Raw genomic sequence first — 21447 nt, 5'->3', positions numbered from 1 at the left:
GCTTCTTTGTTCCATTCAAAATTAAAAGTAGGCATAATGAGTAAATATCAACCAAAGGTAGCGTATAAAAATCTCGACCAGTCAAGCAACTAACTGATGGGGTTTATTTATTTGTTGCTCTTTGCACCAGGATATAATTTGAGACTAAAAGAGGACTGACAGCTATAATAAATCAAATAGAGGGAATTTCAGAGAACTGAAAAAGCTAAGTAAAAGATTACTGACATTGAACACCTGAACGTCATTTATTTAAACGGACCATTATGTTGTCTTGTAAGAATTACAGAATGAAAGCCTGGTGTGTACCTTGTTGAAATTACTGGTTGCTTATACGCTGAATGTACAATGCTGATCACTTCCCATGTTAGATGTTCTATGTTGTCACTATTTTATTTTTAAAATTTTCTTTTCTCTTCCCTACACCTATCCCTATGTCCATTCTACAACTACGGCAAATAGAATCTGGACTCAATCAGACTTGCGGCTCTGCAATCTGTTCACGTTTGAGATAGTCGTCACAGGAAAGGACAGCTATGCTGTTCTGTTAAGAGGCTGGGAGTACTGATCACTAAGTTAAATGCCTATGTCCCAAACATAATCTCCCAGCAATCTTCTTAATGCCCACCCCTCCACATATGGAGGCACAGTGATGGTATAAGGGTACCCTAACTGTACCTAGTGTCTACAATGAAACAAGCTCCAAGCTGCCACAGGAGACTGTGGGCGAGATGGAGTAAAGGCTCAGTGTAGCAACCTGGCCAAGAACTGCCAGACAAACCTGAGAAATGGCTAATAGACTTTAGTATCAGCCTGAACTGAGTCTGAAGACTTCATTGTGAAGTGACTTCTAATCTGCCCAGGAACAATAATACTGCAGACTTACTGACTTTCACAAACTAATTTCCCTGAAGGATTTGTTAGAATTGGCACTGTACCAGTTCTTTATTTGCTGTGTTTTGTGCTCTCTGGACTCAGGTTTATTCAGGTGAAGAATCTGGTGGAGTCCTTGCCTAAACAATTGCCATGGAGACCTTTATGTGAGTAACCGTTTAGTTTTCTGTATCTTCTGGGCTTTTTAAAATTTTGGGTGATAAATTCACCATGTGTTATATTATACAGTGGGAGGAAGATTTCCATGTCAACTTAATTTCTGCGAGGAGAAGCACCAAGAAATACTTGTATTTATTTAGTGCCTTATCATTATATGTCTCCCATCTCAAACCATTTCACATACGATTAATTACTTTTAAGGCTTGTTATATTGGCAAACACCGTAGTGTTTTACACCCTGCAAAATCTCACAAACAGCAATAAAGGAAAGGAAGAAAAGGAAAACATTTGCGTTTATATAGCACCTTACATGACCTCAGGGTGTTCCAAAGCCCTTTACAGCCAATGAAGTACTTTGAAAGTGTAGACACTGTTGTAATGTAGTGAAATGTGGCAGCCAATTTGCACACAGCAAGGTCCCACAAACAGCAATGTGATAATGACCAGATAATGTGTTTTAGTCATGTTGGTTGAGGGATAAACATTGGCCAGGATGCCTGTTGAATTCCCCTGCTTTTCTTTGAATAGTGCCATAGGATCTTTTACATCCACCTGAGGGGGCCTCGGTTTAATATCTCCTCCAAAAAATGGCTCCTCCAACAATGCAGCACTCCCTCATTACTGCACCGGAGTGTCAGCCTGGATTATGTGTTCAAGTCTCTTGAGTAGGGCTTGAACCCATGACTTTCTGACTCAGAGGTGAGAGTGCTACCACTGAGCCAAGGCTGATATCTTCAATGATATTGAAGTGTTGGTCAGGCCATCAGAAGTCACTGCTCTTCGAATAGTGCTGTTGATTTTTTAATATCCACCTGAATCACTGGAACAGGCAGACATGCAAATTGGTTTAAGGATAACAGCCACCAATACTACACTGGAGTGTCAACCTGCATTAAGAACATAAGAAATAGGAGCAGGAATAGGCCATACGGGCCCTCGAGCCTGCTCCCTCATTCAATAAGATCGTGGCTGATCTTCTACATCAACTCCACTTTCCCGCTCAATCCCCATATCCCTTGATTCTCAACTGGACCAAATCAACACAAGCTGGATGGCTCAGAAATCTGTTTTGAATTTCTGAGCACAGCTTAGTATTATTAGGCCGTGCTTTCGTTACTGACAGGACAGTGAGAAAATGTGGTAGAAATTATGCTCCCAAACTATTTTTTTAAAAAATGGTTAATGCTATATAATGGAAAGTGAATGATCTTGAACTAACCATGGTTATAACTGAAACTGGTCTTTCCTTATGCCACACAAGTGTCACAAGTTTTAAATTTCCGATTGTAGGGAGGTTTCGTCCTACTTGGAAGCTGCCTTTTCCAACAAGCTCAAGTATGAAGAGAGAGCTTGAATTGTAGTAGTGTGCACAAGGTGCTTTATTGTCCAGTATTGTTCATGGAAAATTAATCTGATAAATACATAGCTTTTAGGTACTTTTATTTTTCTGTACATTTCACACCTCCAAGGGCAGAGGCCCATTGTTGCTCTTGATTACACAAAGATCACCAGATTTCTGTTTTTGTTTTGTTAAAAACACCTGGATATCCTGCATCCTGTGTATTTCATCTTCTGAAATACCAGAGAAAATAGTGGAACGTATCCTGATAAATGTTCTTTATTCATGAGAAACAAGTGAGTCCAGTACTTGTTTATAATTTAGAGCTTGCCCTGTAATTATACTGTATTTGTACAAACCCACAGATACAACAGTATCAGGAAGATTGGCCCCAATGCCTTGCTATGGATCCCGGCCACAAACACGCTGCAGCAGGTAAGGGAGAAATGTATGAACAAGAAAATGCAAAACGTGTTACAGTTTGGGTTCAACATTCAGGTTGATCGAATGTTTAGAATCCATTTCCTCATTACAATTTGCCCCTTTTACGCTTTTCTTAGTCCTAACTATGTGACAATTCACACTTTTCTACATTAGAAAGACTTGCATTTATATAGCGCCTTGCACAACCTCAGGACATCCCAAAGCACTTTACAACCAATGAAGTACTTTTGAAGCGTAGGAAACTGGCAGCCAATTTGCACACAGCAAGGTCCCACGAACAGCAATGAAATAAATGACCAGGTCATCCATTATACATGTTGGTTGAGGGATAAATGTTGGCCAGGGTACTGGGAGAACTCCCCTGCGTTTCTTCGAATAGTGCTGTAGGACCTTTTACATCCACCCGAGAGGGCAGACAGGGCCTTGGTTTTATGGAGATAGAGCAGGAAAGTTGAGTTGAGGTGGATGATCAGCCATGATCTTAAAGCCTGCTCCGCCATTCAATAAGGGCCATATGGCCTACTCAGGTTCCTTTTTCTTATGTTTATAATGTCTCTTCTGAAAGATGGCACCTCCGACAGTGCAGCACTCCCTCAGTATTGCACAGAAGTGCCAGCCTAGATTATGTGCACAAGTCTCTGGGGTGGAGCTTGAACACACAACCTTCTGCCTCCAAGGTGAGAGTTACCACAAAGCCATGGCTGATACCTCCATATATAATACAACTCCATACAAGGGGAGCATGATTGCAACTTATACCTTATCAACACTCAGTTAATAAGCTAAGTTCCTCATTAACAAGCTCTTTCCATAGTACAAATTTCTGTCTTGTATAACTCAAGATATAAATAGATCCATATAACTCCCTATTTAGTTATCTTACTACAAATTTCTGTTATGTTCCACAATTACTATTCCACCCAGTGAAACTGATATTGATAAGTGTTTGATTCTTAACTGTAACTAAAAAGGATAATGTTTTACCCAGATTTTTTTTTGCAGGACTATCGTCCTTGTACCCATATTATTGATTACAGCTCCCTGAAACTTAGGAACCAGTATGCAATGACATGCCTCCAATTAAGCAAGGAGTTAGTTCATATTAAAACCTGCTGGTGCTGTGGGGGTCAGTCTCAGTTCAAATGTTCAGTGGCCAGGAATTCTAAGATATTACAATTTTAGAATCATACTTCTTTACTTAAAGGCTAAAAGCTCACATTGCTACAATGTAAAGACAAATCAATTGTGGTATATTAGCACACTTCAAGTCAGTTTGATTAACCCTTTCGTTATAACACATTCACCAAAACACACCAATAAAGGAGGATTGTAAAATAAACAAACACAGACCTAAGCAAACTGTAAACAAGTGTGTCAGTTTAACCACAAGAAGCTGAACACCATCCAGGACAAAGCTGTCTACTTGATTGGCACCTCATCCACCAACCTAAACATTCATCCCCTCCACCACCAGTATAACATGCTGCAGTGTGCACTATCTACAGGATGCATTGCACCAATTTGCCAAGGCTTCTTCGGCAACACTTCCCAAACCCACGACCTCCATTAACCTAGAAGAATAAGTGCAGCAGATACTTGGAAATACTATGATCTCCAAGTGACATACCATCGTGACTATCACTGTTCCTTCATCGTTGCTGGGTCAAAATATTGGAACTCCCTACCCAACAGCATTGTGGTATCATCACAGACTACAGCAGTTCAAGAAGTGGCCTACTACAAAAAGGGAAACTAGGGATGGGCAATAAATGCCAGCCTTGCCAACATCCCAAGAATGAATTTTTAGAAATGGAATCTACTCAAGCCATACAGATCATGAAAGGCCCAAGTTCAGTCTCTGGTCTGCACTACAATTAGCTTTAGGGTCATAAGACTAGAGAGGGAGCTACAAAAGGCAGGGTTCCTGCTCCTGGTGGTATGAATAAACTACTGCAGGGAAGTATTCACATGAGGACAAGATTGGTGCCAAATTCTCCTACCCTCTGCACTGTGTCTTCCTATCTCTGGTTAGCTTGAATTCAAAGCTGGTGCACCCAGGACCACCTGGCTTTGATCACCCTACCTACTACCATTAGATTTGGTTATAAAAATATGTAGGTAAGTTAATTGAGACTGTGCCCCCAGCGTGGATTGCAGAGTGGTCACTATATAGGGCTATTTCTACCAATGCTCCCATTGACCCAGCCGTGCTAAATTTGGCCTATACAGTAAACCAAAGTTCCATTTTTGTGGTTGCATTTCACAGATAGTTCATTGAGTAGGAAAGGGCCAAACTAAATTACTGTTTTATGACAACAGCCAGGGTAGGAGATGAGGTGCTATAATTGGCCTCAGCAGCTTGTGATTAGGAAAATAAAAAGCCACGGTCCTATCTTTGACTACAGTTCAGTCTGGGTTTACACAAAGTTGGGTGATATACTAGACTGCAAACTGGCATGTGTGGAACTGTACTCCAGTCAGTAGTTGACACCTTCAGGAAGGTGAGGGGAGAAAGTTGTCACTTTTTTAAAAAAAAATGGAATTGCAGTCTATTGTTCTACAAACAAGGAACAATGGACTCTATGAAATATACGTGCAGAGAAACACCCACTGTAACTGTTGTAGCTGGATATAACAACTCTAATAATAATGTCCTGTGCCACTTAAAAATTACAAAATATCTATAAGCACTAAAAATTTCTAAGTTGTATAGTGTTTCCACAAAGTGTACTACAGAAGTCAATCTCCGTTCTGTAGCAATTCACAAGCTTCAGCCACTCTGATCAATGATGCATAAAATAGATTAGCTTTGAAGTGCTCACAAATTATGGGAGGAAAAAGTGTCACCTGGGGGATAAAAGTGTTCCATTGTAAATTCATTACACGTGTTGGTAGCACTGGGTAAAGAAGAAAGACTCAAGTTTGCTAAATAACCACAGATGCAAGAAAGAAGTCCAAACATGGTTTTAATTATATAAAAATTTAACAAAAGTTTTAAAGTTTCACACACCTGTCAAGACCATTAACGTTTCCTAACATCCCAAGGGAGACCGTAATGGTGCACGTATGCACCATCATTGCAGAAGTAGTGCTGATGAAGGGGCCAACTGGAGACAATGCAGGGAGGGAGGGAGGGAGTCACCCAGGCTGCTCAATTGCCTCCTGGGAAAGAACAGCATTGCCATTAGTCCTTTTAGATATGAAACGCAAAAACAACAGTTTGGGAGAGAAAAGATGATAGAATAAAAAACACACAATTCACAACTGTAGTCAACTTACGTCAACGACAATCTAGATGAAAAGTCAGTGAAAATGCCTTAGTGGGATGTGTATCGAATGTGCTGAAGTCTAAATTTGGGGCAGTGGGAACACAAAAGCCTCCTAGAAAAATACTGCAAACATATATGGTGTCAACCAAATAGATTGCAAACCCACCTTCTATGGTTTTACGAACATTGGTTTATCTTGATTCAGCATCAACATTGTTGAATATGCCAACAGGATTTGTTAGGATCATTTCACTTACCTTGATGTGCCATAGATTGTACTGCCATTTATATCTTTAGAATCACAATTCATATTTACATAGTAAAACAAAACTGTGTACACAGTGTTCCACGGAAAGCAAATTAGGTAATTATTGACAGTACTGCACAAGTTTGCAGAGTTGCCCAACACAACTCCAACTTGGTAATACATTACAGCACGGGTTCTAAAGCTTCTTGGGGCCGGGTTCCGCCAAAGCAACTTATTAGTCTTGTGCTCCACTAGCTGTGTGGATACTGGTAACTCTTGACAAACAGTGGTCATCTGAGAGAACAGAGTGGAGATTCTCTCCCTCTTGCTGCACCCCTCTCCAAAAGAATCAAGGTATTTGCCCCTCTCTCTTCTTTCTCTCCCTCTTGCTGCACCCCTCACCAAAAGAATCAGAGTATTTGCCCCTCTCTCTTCTTTCCCTCCCCCCCCAAACTTCAGACTAGATGGAGAAGAGGATTTCTGTCTCTTCTGGGAGTGCCTCTGCTGAAGTGGCAATTGTTGTCCAGGAGATGCCACATAACAAAAATTTTGCCTGATTGTCTGCACAAGAGGCCAGGCGGGGTGTGTCATGCTGCCTGTGGAAAACTGGGAAGAAAGGTTCTGCATAATGTAATTTGTGGAAAAACAGTTAAGAACAAGAGGGACTCAACCATCTTGCCAAGACATGTAGGCAGTAGACTCAAATTACATATAAATCAGTGAAAATTTCTCATGTAAATTTTGCCTGGTCATTTAGAGGACAGATTAAAAGAAAAATGATTTCCCAACAAGATGGGCAGTTTCTGAAACTACCCCAAACATTATCTCTCGCACCCATAATTCAACAAAATTGGTTTGTTTAAACTGTATTTTTTTTTTTGGGTAACTTCACTTTCTTGCACTTCCATCAGGGTCAGCAGCCAATCCCTGTACCCACCCCCATCTTATTTTCCTCCTGTGGATTTCCTTCCTCTAGTGCTGTCTTCCCTTAGACCAAACCATCCCAGTCCTATTCTAGACACTGACTACTCTCAGATCTTTATCTAAACTCCCTCCTTTATTCCAAAGATCCCCCAGTCTCTTGTCTTCTAGCTTGAGTATACCAGTAACCTCATTCACCATGAGTTAAAATGCATTGTAGTAAAAAAATAATTATACTTTGACTGGAGGAAGGTTGGTTGATGTAGAAGAGCAGAGGGATTTGGGGTACAGGTTCACAAGATATTAAAAGCAGCTCAAGTGGCTAAGGTCATAAAAAAGTGCTAATAGAATAATGGGTTTTACGGCAAGAGGTGTAATGGTGAATCTATATAAAACCTTAGTAAGACCACAGGTGGAGTATTGTCTGCCAGTTTAGGATCCACACCATACAAAAGGATGTTGAGGCAATAGTGCAGTTTCACTAGTATGCCTGGTATTCAGAAATACAAATACAAAGACTTGGAAAAATTGGCACTGCTTTTATTGAAACAGGAGAGATTTATGGTGTGATTTGATGAGGTGTTTAAAATTATGAAAGTATAGGACAGAATAGATCGAAACAGTGCTTCAGTATTTGAGGGGGCTGGAACGGGGGTGGGGTGGGGGAAGAGACATTTTATATATTAAAGTTTTACACAAAGTGGAATGTATTACCAGAGTTAGTTATTGAAGCAGAGATCCTGGGATAGATTTTCACTTTTACTTGCTAGGTGCTAAGCATCACCAAGTGGAGCGTAGAAAGGAAAATTGGGTGGGCTGATTCTGTGCCAATAACAGAACCCATATTTAAATTAATGAAAATCAGGCTGGTTCAGGAACAAGCTGCAGTCCTTCCTGCTGGATTCCGGCCAGGCAGTAAATACAAAAAAAATGTGCCCCTTTGTCAACTTTTAAGAATAGGTTAAGATAGGGGGCTGAAGAAAAATGACAAAGGGATATGGGAACAGGGTGAGTACATGGACTTACAACTACTACTTATGTGGAGGAGAAACACCAACAGATTGCTTGGGCCAAAAGGCCTGTTTCTGTGTTGTAATTTCAAATAAAAATTCAAAACCCTCTCTTCTGCTAGATAACTAGATGCAAAAGAAGACAATGCAATCTGGTGTGATAGGATCAATGTTCTTTGGTTTTATTAGTTTCATTCTGTATTACCTGGTGTTTGCAGTGCTGTTACTAGGGAATGATGCAAGTAACTGGTCTGCTGCCAGTCACGTACCCATAGGCTTTGTAAATGAAGAGTCACAAATTCAGACTTTCTTCTCACCCCTCACCACGGTTTGAAAGCCACTGCATCAGAGGGATCGTAGGACAGTATGTTCTGCAAGCAGGGCAGGAACCAAACTCTTCCAAATTAATTAACATCTAAAACAGTACTGCATACAAGATATTACTGCAGTCTGTGACCGTGGAAATATGCAGAGCCAAGTTTTGTTCAATAAACATTTATCCTATTATCGCTGTCGGAGAAGGATGTAGTTTTTCTTACTAAACTACATCTCCAAAGACACAATGGAGCATTTTGTATATAGTTGCTTTACACCTCAATCTCTGTCTGGATCTACTGCCCTTACTGGATAGTTTCCTAGTCTGCAATTTCATCAAAATTAGTTGTAACCATCTATCCTCACATTTATATCCTCAAACAAGGGAAGAATTCCCTCCACACATTGTGTAGCTAAGCTGTAAACTAATTCTTTGTATAAAGAAGTTTATGATTTTAATATACAAAGGAAAAACAGTTGGTGTATATGGAAGTGCAAATTTGCTTTTGAAGCACAGAACAAAGTTGCCTGCAATCCCTTTAGTACAAAACAGAGCTTTAGAGCTTTATTATTATTATAGGACTAGGGTTGGAACAATGATAATGGATCTTTATGTTTACAGTCGCTCCAGAATCGAAGAAGCCAGATCATTTGCCACTCAGCACTTTCGGAAGAAATAGCACGACTGTTAGATGGAACATTTCAAAAAACTGCTTACTTACATCAGCCAGGAAAAAGACAACCAAAAAAGAGCTGAAATCCAAGAAGAAAGCAGTTGTTACTGGTCCAGGCTATCCAACAAGCTTGTATGATGCATAAGCAGCAAAAACAATGTTTCCATTTCAAACTTTATTAGATGAAACCAGGTACAGTGCTCAAATACCTGTTTCACCAGACTGGCAGAAACAGCCCGTACACAACTTTTCCATTTTTTTTTAAGCTGACAAAAAATGTTTTGCCCAACACTATAAAAAAGATACAATTCCATTTACAAGTCTCTTGCTATTACAACTCCTGGAACATGGATCTTTACCCAGATCAATCAGATCACTTACAACATCAAGACATCCGTGCTAAAAATAAACTGAATTTGACTACTACAAACCTACCCAAACCTGTGCTGTTTTATACAAATCTAGTTGCAGCTATAAACAAAGCTTTTTAGTCAGAAATGCAGACAGCAAGGTGGCCGTGCCTGGGATGTGTTGTTAGAAGTCACGCCTGTGGTACAACTCTGGGTCATAGTACTTGGTAACTACAACTCTGTTGGCAAACTTTCGGCCCGTTAGTGCTTGCATTGCTTTTTGGCAGTCTAGAGGAGAGATGAATTCTACAAATATCTGTTTAGAAAAAACAAAAAAAAAATCTTTACTGCTAAGCAAAATAAGCTGGTTAATCAAGGTTCAATATAAAAGGCAAATAAACCGGGCTCTTCTGCTTAGAGTCACACAGGTAAAGGTCCTAGGGTTGAACTGCTTATTTTTGTCAGTTATCAGCTGGGCCACTGAATAATTAAGTCATTTGATTTTCCCCATTTTAATTGCGCCTCCCACTGACAATGGATATTCATACTCTCAGCAATTGCATTATCAATCAGTATGTGCACTCATTTACTTAAGTCTCAGTCTCCATTCACCACCACCCTGGTAATCTGGCCAACAAAGGCAGCTTGCTGCACAAACCATAAATAATTTTGCATGTTTGAGTTTAGTTTTTCCCCCTTTAATTTTATTCTGTTAGGCTAGGGGTGAGGGTGGGAGCAAAAAGAAAAAGAAAGTCATAGCCACAGGCAACTCTACCCTCACCTAGAACTAGATTTTCCATCTATTGAGGATGTCAATAGTCAAAAAGGTCTAGCCTCTGATATCAATGTATATACATTTTCCAGCTACAGTCAGAAACCCTAACTGTCTTCCCCACCCCTATATGGGTTATCAAGGGGACCTATAGCACTTGACAAGTAACATTAGCTACTTAAGCACAGAACACTGATCAAAACTGGGACCTTCCTGGTTTGTATAGTTCACCAGACATTCACCGACTAAGCCACTGGGAGGGTAGAGTTTACACTAATGACGCTGGATTTTGGAAGCCTCAAATTCATCTTTTTGTTTGATAATCTAACAATCTTAGGGATCTAGATGATCAGACACCAGAACCAACTCCAAATATAAACGGTTGAATTCTATCTTGGATCAAAATAAAAAAAAAAAACAGGTTCTATAGATTAGGATCTAAATATTAACATTTAAAACCCAATCATCCCATTATGTTTGTTGACTTGGTGTGTAATATAAAGTTATCAGGAAAATGTTGAGATTCAAACATTTAACATTCTACTACTCTAATTTCAACAGCAGCATATGTTAGGGATTTAGTCTGTTCTGACTTAACACAGCCATTCCTTTACCTTGCCGCAGCCAGGCACTTCTAGCCCATCCAGTGGTCGTGGAATTTCAATGGATTTCACAGTTCCATATTTGCTGCACTCTTCTCTAATGTCCTCCAAGATTTCCTCGTACTCCTCGTCATCGATAAGTTCATCTGGCGACACCATGTTTAACAGGCACAGCACCTCAGTGGGCAACCCTGTGTTCTGAACCTGCATTGATGGAAGACCTGGCACCTGCACAGTCACCGGCGTTTGGATAATGGCATTCTGCAACAGAGAAAGTATACACAATAGGGGATTTGCAGCAAAGTAGCACTTTCCTCTGACACTGCTAGCTATGACTTCACCACATTTATAGCGCTGGGTGGGTGGGACTATAAATCAGGTTCCTCAGATCCGTAAGAGTCCGAAGCAACTCAGCCTACTCCTGCTGAATATTGCAGGTAACTACGATGGAGAAAATATAGATATTAATGAAACATAAGACAACAGGATGGCATAAGAAAAAATAGCTTGCGTTTAAAAAAAAATAGCATTCCATCTCCCCTTTCAAATATCGCAAGTGTTTTGCCAACAGCAACTGTCACACGTGGTAGCCATTTTGTGAAAAAAATTCCACAATCAGCAGTGTGATGAATATCGAGTTACTGTTTTTGGTTGGTTTTTTTTGAGAGAAGAAAGTTGGCCAGAGCTCCATGCTCTTCTTTGAACGGTGCTGTGGATTCCTTAATGTCTCTGAACAAACAGAGGGTACGGTAGCATAGTGGTTATGTTACTGGGCTAGTAATCCAGAGGCCTGGACTAAAATCCAGAGTCATGAGTTCAAATCCCGCCACGATAGCTGGCGAATTTAAATTCAACTAATTAAATAAAAATCTGGAATTAAAATACTAGTATCAGTAATGATGGCCATGAAACTACCGGATTGTCGTAAAAACCCATCTGGTTCACTAATGTCCTTTAGGGAAGGAAGCCTGCCGCCCTTACCCGGTCTGGCCTATATGTGACTCCAGACCCACAGCAATGTGGTTGATTCTTAATTGCCCTCTGAAATGGCCTAGCAAGCCACTCAGTTGTAAAATCTCGCTACGAAAAGTCATAATAAGAATAAAACCGGACGGACCACCCGGCATCGGACCACTAGGCACCGGACACGACAACGGCAAAACACCAAGCCCAGTCGACCCTGCAAGGTCCTCCTTACTAACATATGGGGACTTGTGCCAAAATTGGGAGAGCTGTCCCACAGACTAGTCAAGCAACAGCCTGACATAGCCATACTCACAGAATCATATCTTTCAGCCAACGTCCCAGACTCTTCCATCACCATCCCTGGGTATGTCCTGTCCCACCGGCAGGACAGACCCACCAGAGGTGGCGGTACAGTGATATACAGTCAGGAGGGAGTGGCCCTGGGAGTCCTCAACATTGACTCTGGACCCCATGAAATCTCATGGCATCAGGTCAAACATGGGCAAGGAAACCTCCTGCTGATTACCACCTACCGTCCTCCCTCAGCTGATGAATCAGTCCTCCTCCATGTTGAACACCACTTGGAGGAAGCACTGAGGGTAGCAAGGGCACAAAATGTACTCTGGGTGGGGGACTTCAATGTCCATCACCAAGAGTGGCTCGGTAGCACCACTACTGACCGAGCTGGCCGAGTCCTGAAGGACACAGCTGCCAGACTGGGCCTGCGGCAGGTGGTGAGCGAACCAACACGAGGGAAAAACTTACTTGACCTCGTCCTCACCAATCTACCTGTCGCAAATGCATCTGTCCATGACAGTATTGGTAGGAGTGACCACCGCACAGTCCTCGTGGAGATGAAATCCCGTCTTCGCACTGAGGACACCATCCAACGTGTTGTGTGGCACTACCACCGTGCTAAATGGGATAGATTCAGAACAGATCTAGCAGCTCAAAACTGGGCATCCATGAGGCGCTCTGGGCCATCAGCAGCAGCAGAATTGTATTCCACCACAATCTGTAACCTCATGGCCCGGCATATTCCTCACTCTACCATCACCAACAAGCCAGGGGATCAACCCTGGTTCAATGAGGAGTGTAGAAGAGCATGCCAGGAGCAGCATCAGGCGTACCTAAAAATGAGGTGCCAACCTGGTGAAGCTACAACTCAGGACTACACGCATGCTAAACAGCGGAAGCAACATGCTATAGACAGAGCTAAGCGATTCCACAACCAACGGATCAGATCAAAGCTCTGCAGTCCTGCCACATCCAGTCGTGAATGGTGGTGGACAATTAAACAACTAACGGGAGGAGGAGGCTCTACAAACATCCCCATCCTCAATGATGGCAGAGTCCAGCACGTGAGTGCAAAAGACAAGGCTGAAGCGTTTGCAACCATCTTCAGCCAGAAGTGTCGAGTGGATAATCCATCTCAGCCTCCTCCCGATATCCCCACCATCACGGAAGCCAGTCTTCGGCCAATTCGATTCACTCCACGTGATATCAAGAAACGGCTGAGTGCACTGGATACAGCAAAGGCTATGGGCCCTGACAACATCCCAGCTGTAGTGCTGAAGACTTGTGCTCCAGAACTAGCTGCGCCTCTAGCCAAGCTGTTCCAGTACAGCTACAACACTGGCATCCACCCGACAATGTGGAAAATTGCCCAGGTATGTCCTGTCCACAAAAAGCAGGACAAATCCAATCCGGCCAATTACCGCCCCATCAGTCTACTCTCAATCATCAGCAAAGTGATGGAAGGTGTCGTCGACAGTGCTATCAAGCGGCACTTACCAATAACCTGCTCACCGATGCTCAGTTTGGGTTCCGCCAGGACCACTCGGCTCCAGACCTCATTACAGCCTTGGTCCAAACATGGACAAAAGAGCTGAATTCCAGAGGTGAGGTGAGAGTGACTGCCCTTGACATCAAGGCAGCATTTGACCGAGTGTGACACCAAGGAGCCCTAGTAAAATTGAAGTCAATGGGAATCAGGGGGAAAACTCTCCAGTGGCTGGAGTCATACCTAGCACAAAGGAAGATGGTAGTGGTTGTTGGAGGCCAATCATCTCAGCCCCAGGGCATTGCTGCAGGAGTTCCTCAGGGCAGTGTCTTAGGCGCAACCATCTTCAGCTGCTTCATCAATGACCTTCCCTCCATCATAAGGTCAGAAATGGGGATGTTCGCTGATGACTGCACAGTGTTCAGTTCCATTCGCAACCCCTCAGATAATGAAGCAGTCCGAGCCTGCATGCAGCAAGACCTGGACAACATCCAGGCTTGGGCTCATAAGTGGCAAGTAACATTCGCGCCAGATAAGTGCCAGGCAATGACCATCTCCAACAAGAGAGAGTCTAACCACCTCCCCCTGAATTCAACGGCATTACCATCGCTGAATCCCCCACCATCAACATCCTGGGGGTCACCATTGACCAGAAACTTAACTGGACCAGCCATATAAATACTGTGGCTACGAGAGCAGGTCAGAGGCTGGGTATTCTGCGGCGAGTGACTCACCTCCTGACTCCCCAAAGCCTTTCCACCATCTACAAGGCACAAGTCAGGAGTGTGATGGAATACTCTCCACTTGCCTGGATGAGTGCAGCTCCAACAACACTCAAGAAGCTCGACACCATCCAAGATAAAGCAGCCCGCTTGATTGGCACCCCATCCACCACCCTAAACATTCACTCCCTTCACCACCGGCGCACTGTGGCTGCAGTGTGCACCATCCACAGGATGCACTGCAGCAACTCGCCAAGGCTTCTTCGACAGCACCTCCCAAACCCGCGACCTCTACCACCTAGAAGGACAAGGGCAGCAGGCGCATGGGAACAACACCACCTGCACGTTCCCCTCTAAGTCACACACCATCCCGACTTGGAAATATATCGCCGTTCCTTCATTGTCGCTGGGTCAAAATCCTGGAACTCCCTTCCTAACAGCACTGTGGGAGAACCGTCACCACACGGACTGCAGCGGTTCAAGAAGGCGGCTCACCACCACCTTCTCGAGGGCAATTAGGGATGGGCAATAAATGCCGGCCTTGCCAGCGACGCCCACATCCCGTGAACGAATAAAAAAACAAAAAACAGATGAGACCTTGGTTTAACATCTCATCCAAAAGATGGCACGTCCAGCAATGACTGGATTGTCAGCCTTGATTATGTGCTCAAGGCTTAGGAGGGCATTGTAAACCAGCCACGTTCTGACGGGTAAATGGGCTACCAACTGAGCCAAACCAAGTAAATAACATTGAGGAAATGTGCTGCAGTTTGGTACCATCAAATGCTAATATAATGGAGGTCACAGGATAAAGATCAATTCTGACTTAGAAACTTCTTGGTAAAACACTATAATCATGGGTCTTGGCTAAGGAAAATTAATTTTTAGTGAAATATTAAGCAGTACCTCACATTTCATCATGTATAAATGGTACTGTACTATTCTCAGTTGACCGGCACGTCTGGATGAACAGCTGAGGTGCATGGTGCCATTCTTAGTTTATAATTATGTCACTAACTGATTCCTTTTTTAATAAAGGTCAATCAGAATAATCTCTCAAACTCCAGTAGAAGTAAACACCTTTCAGTAACACGTGGAATGTTAATGTTTAGCCACAGGGAGTGGTTGAGGCAGAGGCCATTATTTCTTGTAAGGGGAAAAAAAAACACTATGCAGACAGCACAGGTCGGGAGGATTAGTTTTGGATTATTCTAGCAACGAGCCGGCACAGACATGATGGGGCAAATAGCCACCTTCTGTGCAGTAAACACAGTGATTGGGGTTTATAGAGTGAATGACATTCAAGTATCTACCATAGTATGGTGCGAAACCCTCAATTCAGCCACTAACTCTACTGCTGAGGTCAGAGGGCTATCTTATTTGCAAGTTTATCCAGTGAGTAGAGCAGCTGAACCATAAGGACCTAAAGCTCTCAGATTGGATCTCCACTGCAAGTTGAGTCAGCTGACTGTAATTGAGATGTCAGGTGGAGCACTACAATTGGGCTTAGCATCCCAAGTTTGGGAAGGGAAAAACAACACCACCGATCTCTATCCAGCGACCCCCTACTGGAAGTGCGCATGTGGACTTCGGGGAAGGACAGGATTGAGCACAACTGTGATGCCCCTTCCAGTTGAATAAATTGCTGACCATCAAGGTTTACATGGCAACTTAGGTAAGGTACCGTAGGTTGACCATTGTGTACAGAACTGTATCCCAATAAGGAGTCAATATTTTTTTTGGAGAGCTATAATTACTAATCTTAAGCTTTTCACTATTGTTTCTATAATTACACATTAGGAAGTATTAACAAGATATAAAGGACAGCAGCTTACGCATAAAACAACACCACAGAGAAGCCAATGCAACCTGTGAATCCAAACCCGGTCATTGATTTTCTTTGGGAAACTATGACTTCCACTCAATATTTACATTCCTAGCAAACAAAGTTAAAATAGGTCACATACATGTAATCTGGTTTTCAGATTTGCAAGCAATGTTCAAAGTTACAGGATATTGGTAATTTTTTTTAATACAATAAAAATTTAAAAGCATCCGGTGTGGACTCGATGGGCCAAATGGCCTCCTTCCATGCTGAACCCTTCTATTGTTCTATGAACTGAATAGCAAAGCAAGATTCTAAATAAGTGTTGGGGAAGGTTTAAACTAGAGTGGCAGGGGGATGGGAACCTTAATGGGGAGTCAGAAGGGAGTAAAGTTGAGAGCAGCAAGAGAGGGGAAGACCCAGGGGAAATTTACAATACAAATAGCACAAACAGTTGTTCAAGAAAAGGTGAAAGGGAAAAGCAGAGCAGCAGAAAGAAAGTGTACTTTAGACACTACAGATAAAGTGAAAACTAGAAGGCGCAAGGCGATTAACCCAGCATCAAAGCTGAAGGTCAGGCTAGGGTGTGTGGCCCAACTAAGAGTCCTATATACAAGTGCACGGAGTACAAGGAATAAATGAAATGAACTACAGGTTCAAATTCAAATTGGAGGGTATGAATGATAGCTATTACTGAGACATGGCTGCAGGATGGTCAGGATTAGGAACTAAATATACCGGGTTATAAAGGTCTACAGGAGAGATAGGGAAAATGGAAGAGGGGAAGGAGTAGCCTTAGTGATTAGAGATGAAATCAATTCAATGATAAAAGGAGGATATAACGAGAGGTAAGCAGCCAGAGACCTTATGGGTTGAATTGAGAAATCGGAAAGGATCTAAGACTATAGTGGGAGTTGTCTATAGGACCCCTGGCAGCAGCTCTGAAGTGCTAGATTGTATAAATGCAGAGATTAGACAAGCGTGTTACAAAGGCATAGTGGTCTTAATGGGGGACTTTAACCTTCACACAGATTGGGGAAAGCAGACTAGCAACTGTCAGAAAGGTAGTGAATTTCTTGAGTTTGTCCGGGATAGTTTTCTACAGCAGTATGTCCTAGAGGCAACAAGGGGGCAAGCCATACTAGATTTAGTAATGAGTAATGAACCAGATTTAGTTAATAGCTTAACTGTGCGTGACCATCTATCCAATAGTGATCATAACATGATCGAGTTCAATGTAGTGTTTGAAAGGGAAAAAAGTGAGTCAGCTGCTAAGATTCTAGACTTGGGTAAGGCAGACTTCAATGGGATGAGACAGAGACTGTCCACAGTAAACTGGGCAAATCTGTTAATGGGTAAAACGACTGATGATCAGTGGGAAATGTTTAAAGAAACATTTAACGAGTTACAGAACCGGTTTATACCCCTGAGGGGCAAGAACTCTACTTGCCAAAAAAAACAGCCATGGACAACTGAAGAGGTACAGGACAGTATAAGACTTAAGGAAAGGGCATACAAAAAGGCAAAAAATGGCACAGATCCTGGCGAATGGGAAAGATACAAAGATCAACAAAGGGTCACAAAACAGATAGTAAGAGCTACAAAAAGAGTGTATGAAAAGAAACTTGCAAGGGATATCAAAACCAATACGAAGAACTTTTATAGTTATATTAGGAAAAAGAGGGTGGTCAGGAGCAGTGTTGGCCCCTTAAAAACTGAAAGTGGGGATATTGTCATCGACAATGGGGAAATGGCGGACATGTTTATTAATTACTTCGCGTCAGTATTTACAGTAGAGAGGATAGCATGCCGGAAATCCCAAGAAAACTAATATTGAATTGGGGACAGCGACTCAATAAAATTAACATAAGTAAAGCAACAGTAATGAAGAAAATAATAGCACTAAAGAGTGACAAATCCCTAGGACCAGATGGTTTCCATCCCAGGGTTTTAAAGGAAGGTGAGCAGATTGCAGATGCCCTAACTATAATCTTTCAAAGTTCTCTAGATTCAGGAACTGTCCCTCTAGATTGGAAAATTGCACGTCACTCCGCTTTTTAAGAAAGGAGAGAGAGAGAGAGAGAGAGAGGGGGAAACCGGAGAATTATAGACCAGTTAGCCTAACATCTGTTGTGGGGAAATTGCTGGAGTCTATAATTAAGGATAGGGTGACTGAACACCGAGTATTTTCAGTTAATCAGGGAGAGCCGGCATGGATTTGTGAAAGGTAGGTCGTGCCTGACAAACCGGATTGAAGTTTTTGAAGAGGTAACTAAAGTAGTGGACAGGGGAATGTCAATGGATGTTATTTATATGGACTTCCAGAAGGCATTCGATAAGGTCCCACATAAGAGACTGTTAGCTAAGATAGAAGCCCATGGAATAGAGGGAAAAGTACGGACTTGGTTAGGAAATTGGCTGAGCGAAAGGCGACAGAGAGTAGGGATAATGGGTAAGTATTCACATTGGCAGGATGTGACTAGTGGAGTCCCGCAGGGATCTGTCTTGGGGCCTCAATTATTCACAATATTTATTAACGACTTAGATGAAGGCATAGAAAGTCTCATACATAAGTTTGCCGATGACACAAAGATTGGTGGCAATGTAAGCAGTGGAGATGAAAACATAAAATTACAAAGGGATATTGATAGATTAGGTGAATGGGCAAAACTGTGGCAAATGGAATTCAATGTAGACAAATGTGAGGTCATCCACTTTGGATCAAAAGAGGATAGAACAGGGTACTTTCTAAATGGTAAAAGGTTAAAAACAGTGGATGTCCAAAGGGACTTAGGGGTTCAGGTACATAGATCATTGAAGTGTCATGAACAGGTGCAGAAAATAATCAATAAGGCTAAATGAATGCTGGCCTTTATATCTAGAGGACTGGAGTACAAGGGGGCAGAAGTTATGCTGCAGCTATACAAAACCCTGGTTAGACCGCACCTGGAGTACTGTGAGCAGTTCTGGGCACCGCACCTTCGGAAGGACATATTGGCCTTGGAGGGAGTGCAATGTAGGTTTACTGGAATGATACCCGGACTTCAAGTTACGAGGAGAGATTAGAGAATACAACCCCAATTTGTGTAGAGTTTAGAAGGTTAGTGGGGTGATCTGAACGAAGTTTATAAGATATTAAGGGGAACAGATAGGGTGGATGGAGAGAAACTATTTCCGCTGGTTGGGGATTCTAGGAGTAGGGGGCACAATCTAAAAATTAGAGCCAGACCTTTCAGGAGTGAGATTAGAAAACATTTCTACACTCAAAGGGTGGTAGAAGTTTGGAACTCCTCCACAAATGGCAATTGATACTCGCTCAATTGCTAAATTTAAATGGGAGATAGATAGCTTTCTGGCAACCAAAGCTTTTAAGGGATATGGGCCAAAGGCAGGTATATGGAGCTAGATCACAGATCAGCCATGATCTTATCAAATGGCGGAGCAGGCACGAGGAGCTGAATGGCCTACTCCTGTTCCTATGTTCCTATCAGCTTTAGTACAAGATACTATGGTGGCAGTAACCATAGTATACATTCTGGTATTGCCACCGACGGGGTGTGGGATGACAATACTCACCCAACCCTTTGTCTGGAATGTGTAATTTGATCTAGACTGCTGCAGAGTTATTCAAGTTCTCTGGAATGTGTAATCTGATCCAGTCATTGTCAGGCAAGTGCCCGCATTCAGAGAACGCATGGTGCCGACACGCCCGCATTCAGACAGGAAGGTGCGAGGCCGTAGAGGGATTTCAACATGAGGATGATAATTTTAAAATCAAGGTGTTGGTGGACCGGGAGCCATTGTAGGTCAGCAAGCACAGGGACTTTCAAGAGGTTAGTGTGCAAAATTAAAGCACATGGGATTGGGGGGAAATATACTGGCATGGGTTGAGAATTGGTTGACAGACAGGAAACAAGAGTAGGAATAAACGGGTCTTTTTCTGGGTGGCAGGCAGTGACTAGTGGGGTAACGCAGCTTTCAGTGCTTGGGCCCCAGCTATTCACAATATATATCAATGCTTTGGATGAGGGAACGGAATGTAACATTTCCAAGCTTGTAGACAACACAAGGCTGGGGTGGAATGTGAGCTGTGAAGAGGATGCAAAGAGGCTCCAATGTGAATTAGACCAGTTGGGTGAGTGGGCAAGAACATGGCAGATGCAGTATAACGTGGATAAATGTGAGGTTATCCACTTCGCTTGTAAAAACAGAAAGGCAGATTATCTGAATGGTGATAGATTGGGAAAAAGGGAGGTGCAACGAGACCTGGGTGTCCTTGTACACCAGTCACTGAAAGCGAGCATTCAGTGCAGCAAGCAGTTTGGAAGGCAAATGGTATGTTGGCCTTCATTGCAAGAGGATTTGAGTACAGGAGCAAGGATGTCTTACTGCAGTTATACAGGGCCTTGGTGAGGCTACATCTGGAGTATTGTGTGCAGTTTTGGTCTCTTTATCGGAGGACGGATGTCCTTGCCATGGAGGGAGTGCAACAAAGGTTTACCAGACTGATTCCTGGGATGGCAGGACTGACGTACGAGGAGAGATTGGGTCGACTAGGCCTATATTCACTAGAGTTTAGAAGAATGAAAGGTGATTTCATCGAAACATATAAAATTCTAACAGGACTAGACAGACTAGATGCAGGGAGGATGTTCCCGATGGCTGGGGAGTCCAGAACCAGGGGTCACAGTCTCAGGATATGGGGTATGCCATTTAGAACTGAGACGATGAGAAATTTCTTCACTCAGAGGGTGGTGAACCTGTGGAATTCTCTACCACAGAAGGCAGTGGAGGCCAAGTCTTTAGATGTATTCAAGAAGGAGATAGATATATTTCTTAATGCTAAAGGGATCAAGGGATATGGGGAAAAAGCAGGAACAGAGTACTGAGTTAGATGATCAGCCATGATCATTTTGAAGGGTGGAGCAGGCCCGAAGGGCCGAATGGCCTACTCTTGCTCCTATTTTCTATGTTTACAGAGGTGTAAGTAGGCGGTCTTGATGGACCGGATATGTGCGGAAGCTCATCCCAGGATCAAATAGGACGCCAAGGTTGCAAACAGTTTGGTTCAGCCTCAGACAGTGGCCAGGGGAAGGGATGGAGTTGGTGGCTAGGGAACGGATGTGTGGCGGGGACCAAAGACAATGGCTTCGTTATT

At 42.7% G+C, this 21447-nt stretch overlaps 2 protein-coding genes across 2 annotated transcripts in view; one reads left to right on the top strand and one right to left on the bottom strand.

Moving 5' to 3' along the window:
* LOC137341255 (protein phosphatase 1 regulatory subunit 7-like) overlaps window positions 1-9699 on the top strand; it is a 57478-nt gene extending 47779 nt beyond the window's left edge. The window contains exons 15-17 of the mRNA XM_068004346.1: window positions 976-1037; window positions 2755-2824; window positions 9218-9699. Coding sequence (XP_067860447.1) covers window positions 976-1037; window positions 2755-2824; window positions 9218-9275 — 190 coding nt within the window. The 3' untranslated portion in view covers window positions 9276-9699. The remainder of the gene's footprint in view (window positions 1-975; window positions 1038-2754; window positions 2825-9217) is intronic.
* The window catches only part of LOC137341256 (splicing factor U2AF 65 kDa subunit-like), a 39098-nt gene continuing 27080 nt past the window's right edge, over window positions 9430-21447 (bottom strand). Inside the window, exons 10-11 of the mRNA XM_068004347.1 lie at window positions 11006-11254; window positions 9430-9935 (exon numbers count right to left, since the gene is read on the bottom strand). Coding sequence (XP_067860448.1) covers window positions 9804-9935; window positions 11006-11254 — 381 coding nt within the window. The 3' untranslated portion in view covers window positions 9430-9803. The remainder of the gene's footprint in view (window positions 9936-11005; window positions 11255-21447) is intronic.

Source organism: Heptranchias perlo, chromosome 23 (assembly GCF_035084215.1).
Source record: "Heptranchias perlo isolate sHepPer1 chromosome 23, sHepPer1.hap1, whole genome shotgun sequence".
Taxonomy (NCBI): domain Eukaryota; kingdom Metazoa; phylum Chordata; class Chondrichthyes; order Hexanchiformes; family Hexanchidae; genus Heptranchias; species Heptranchias perlo.
This window is presented reverse-complemented; position numbering and strand designations above follow the sequence as displayed.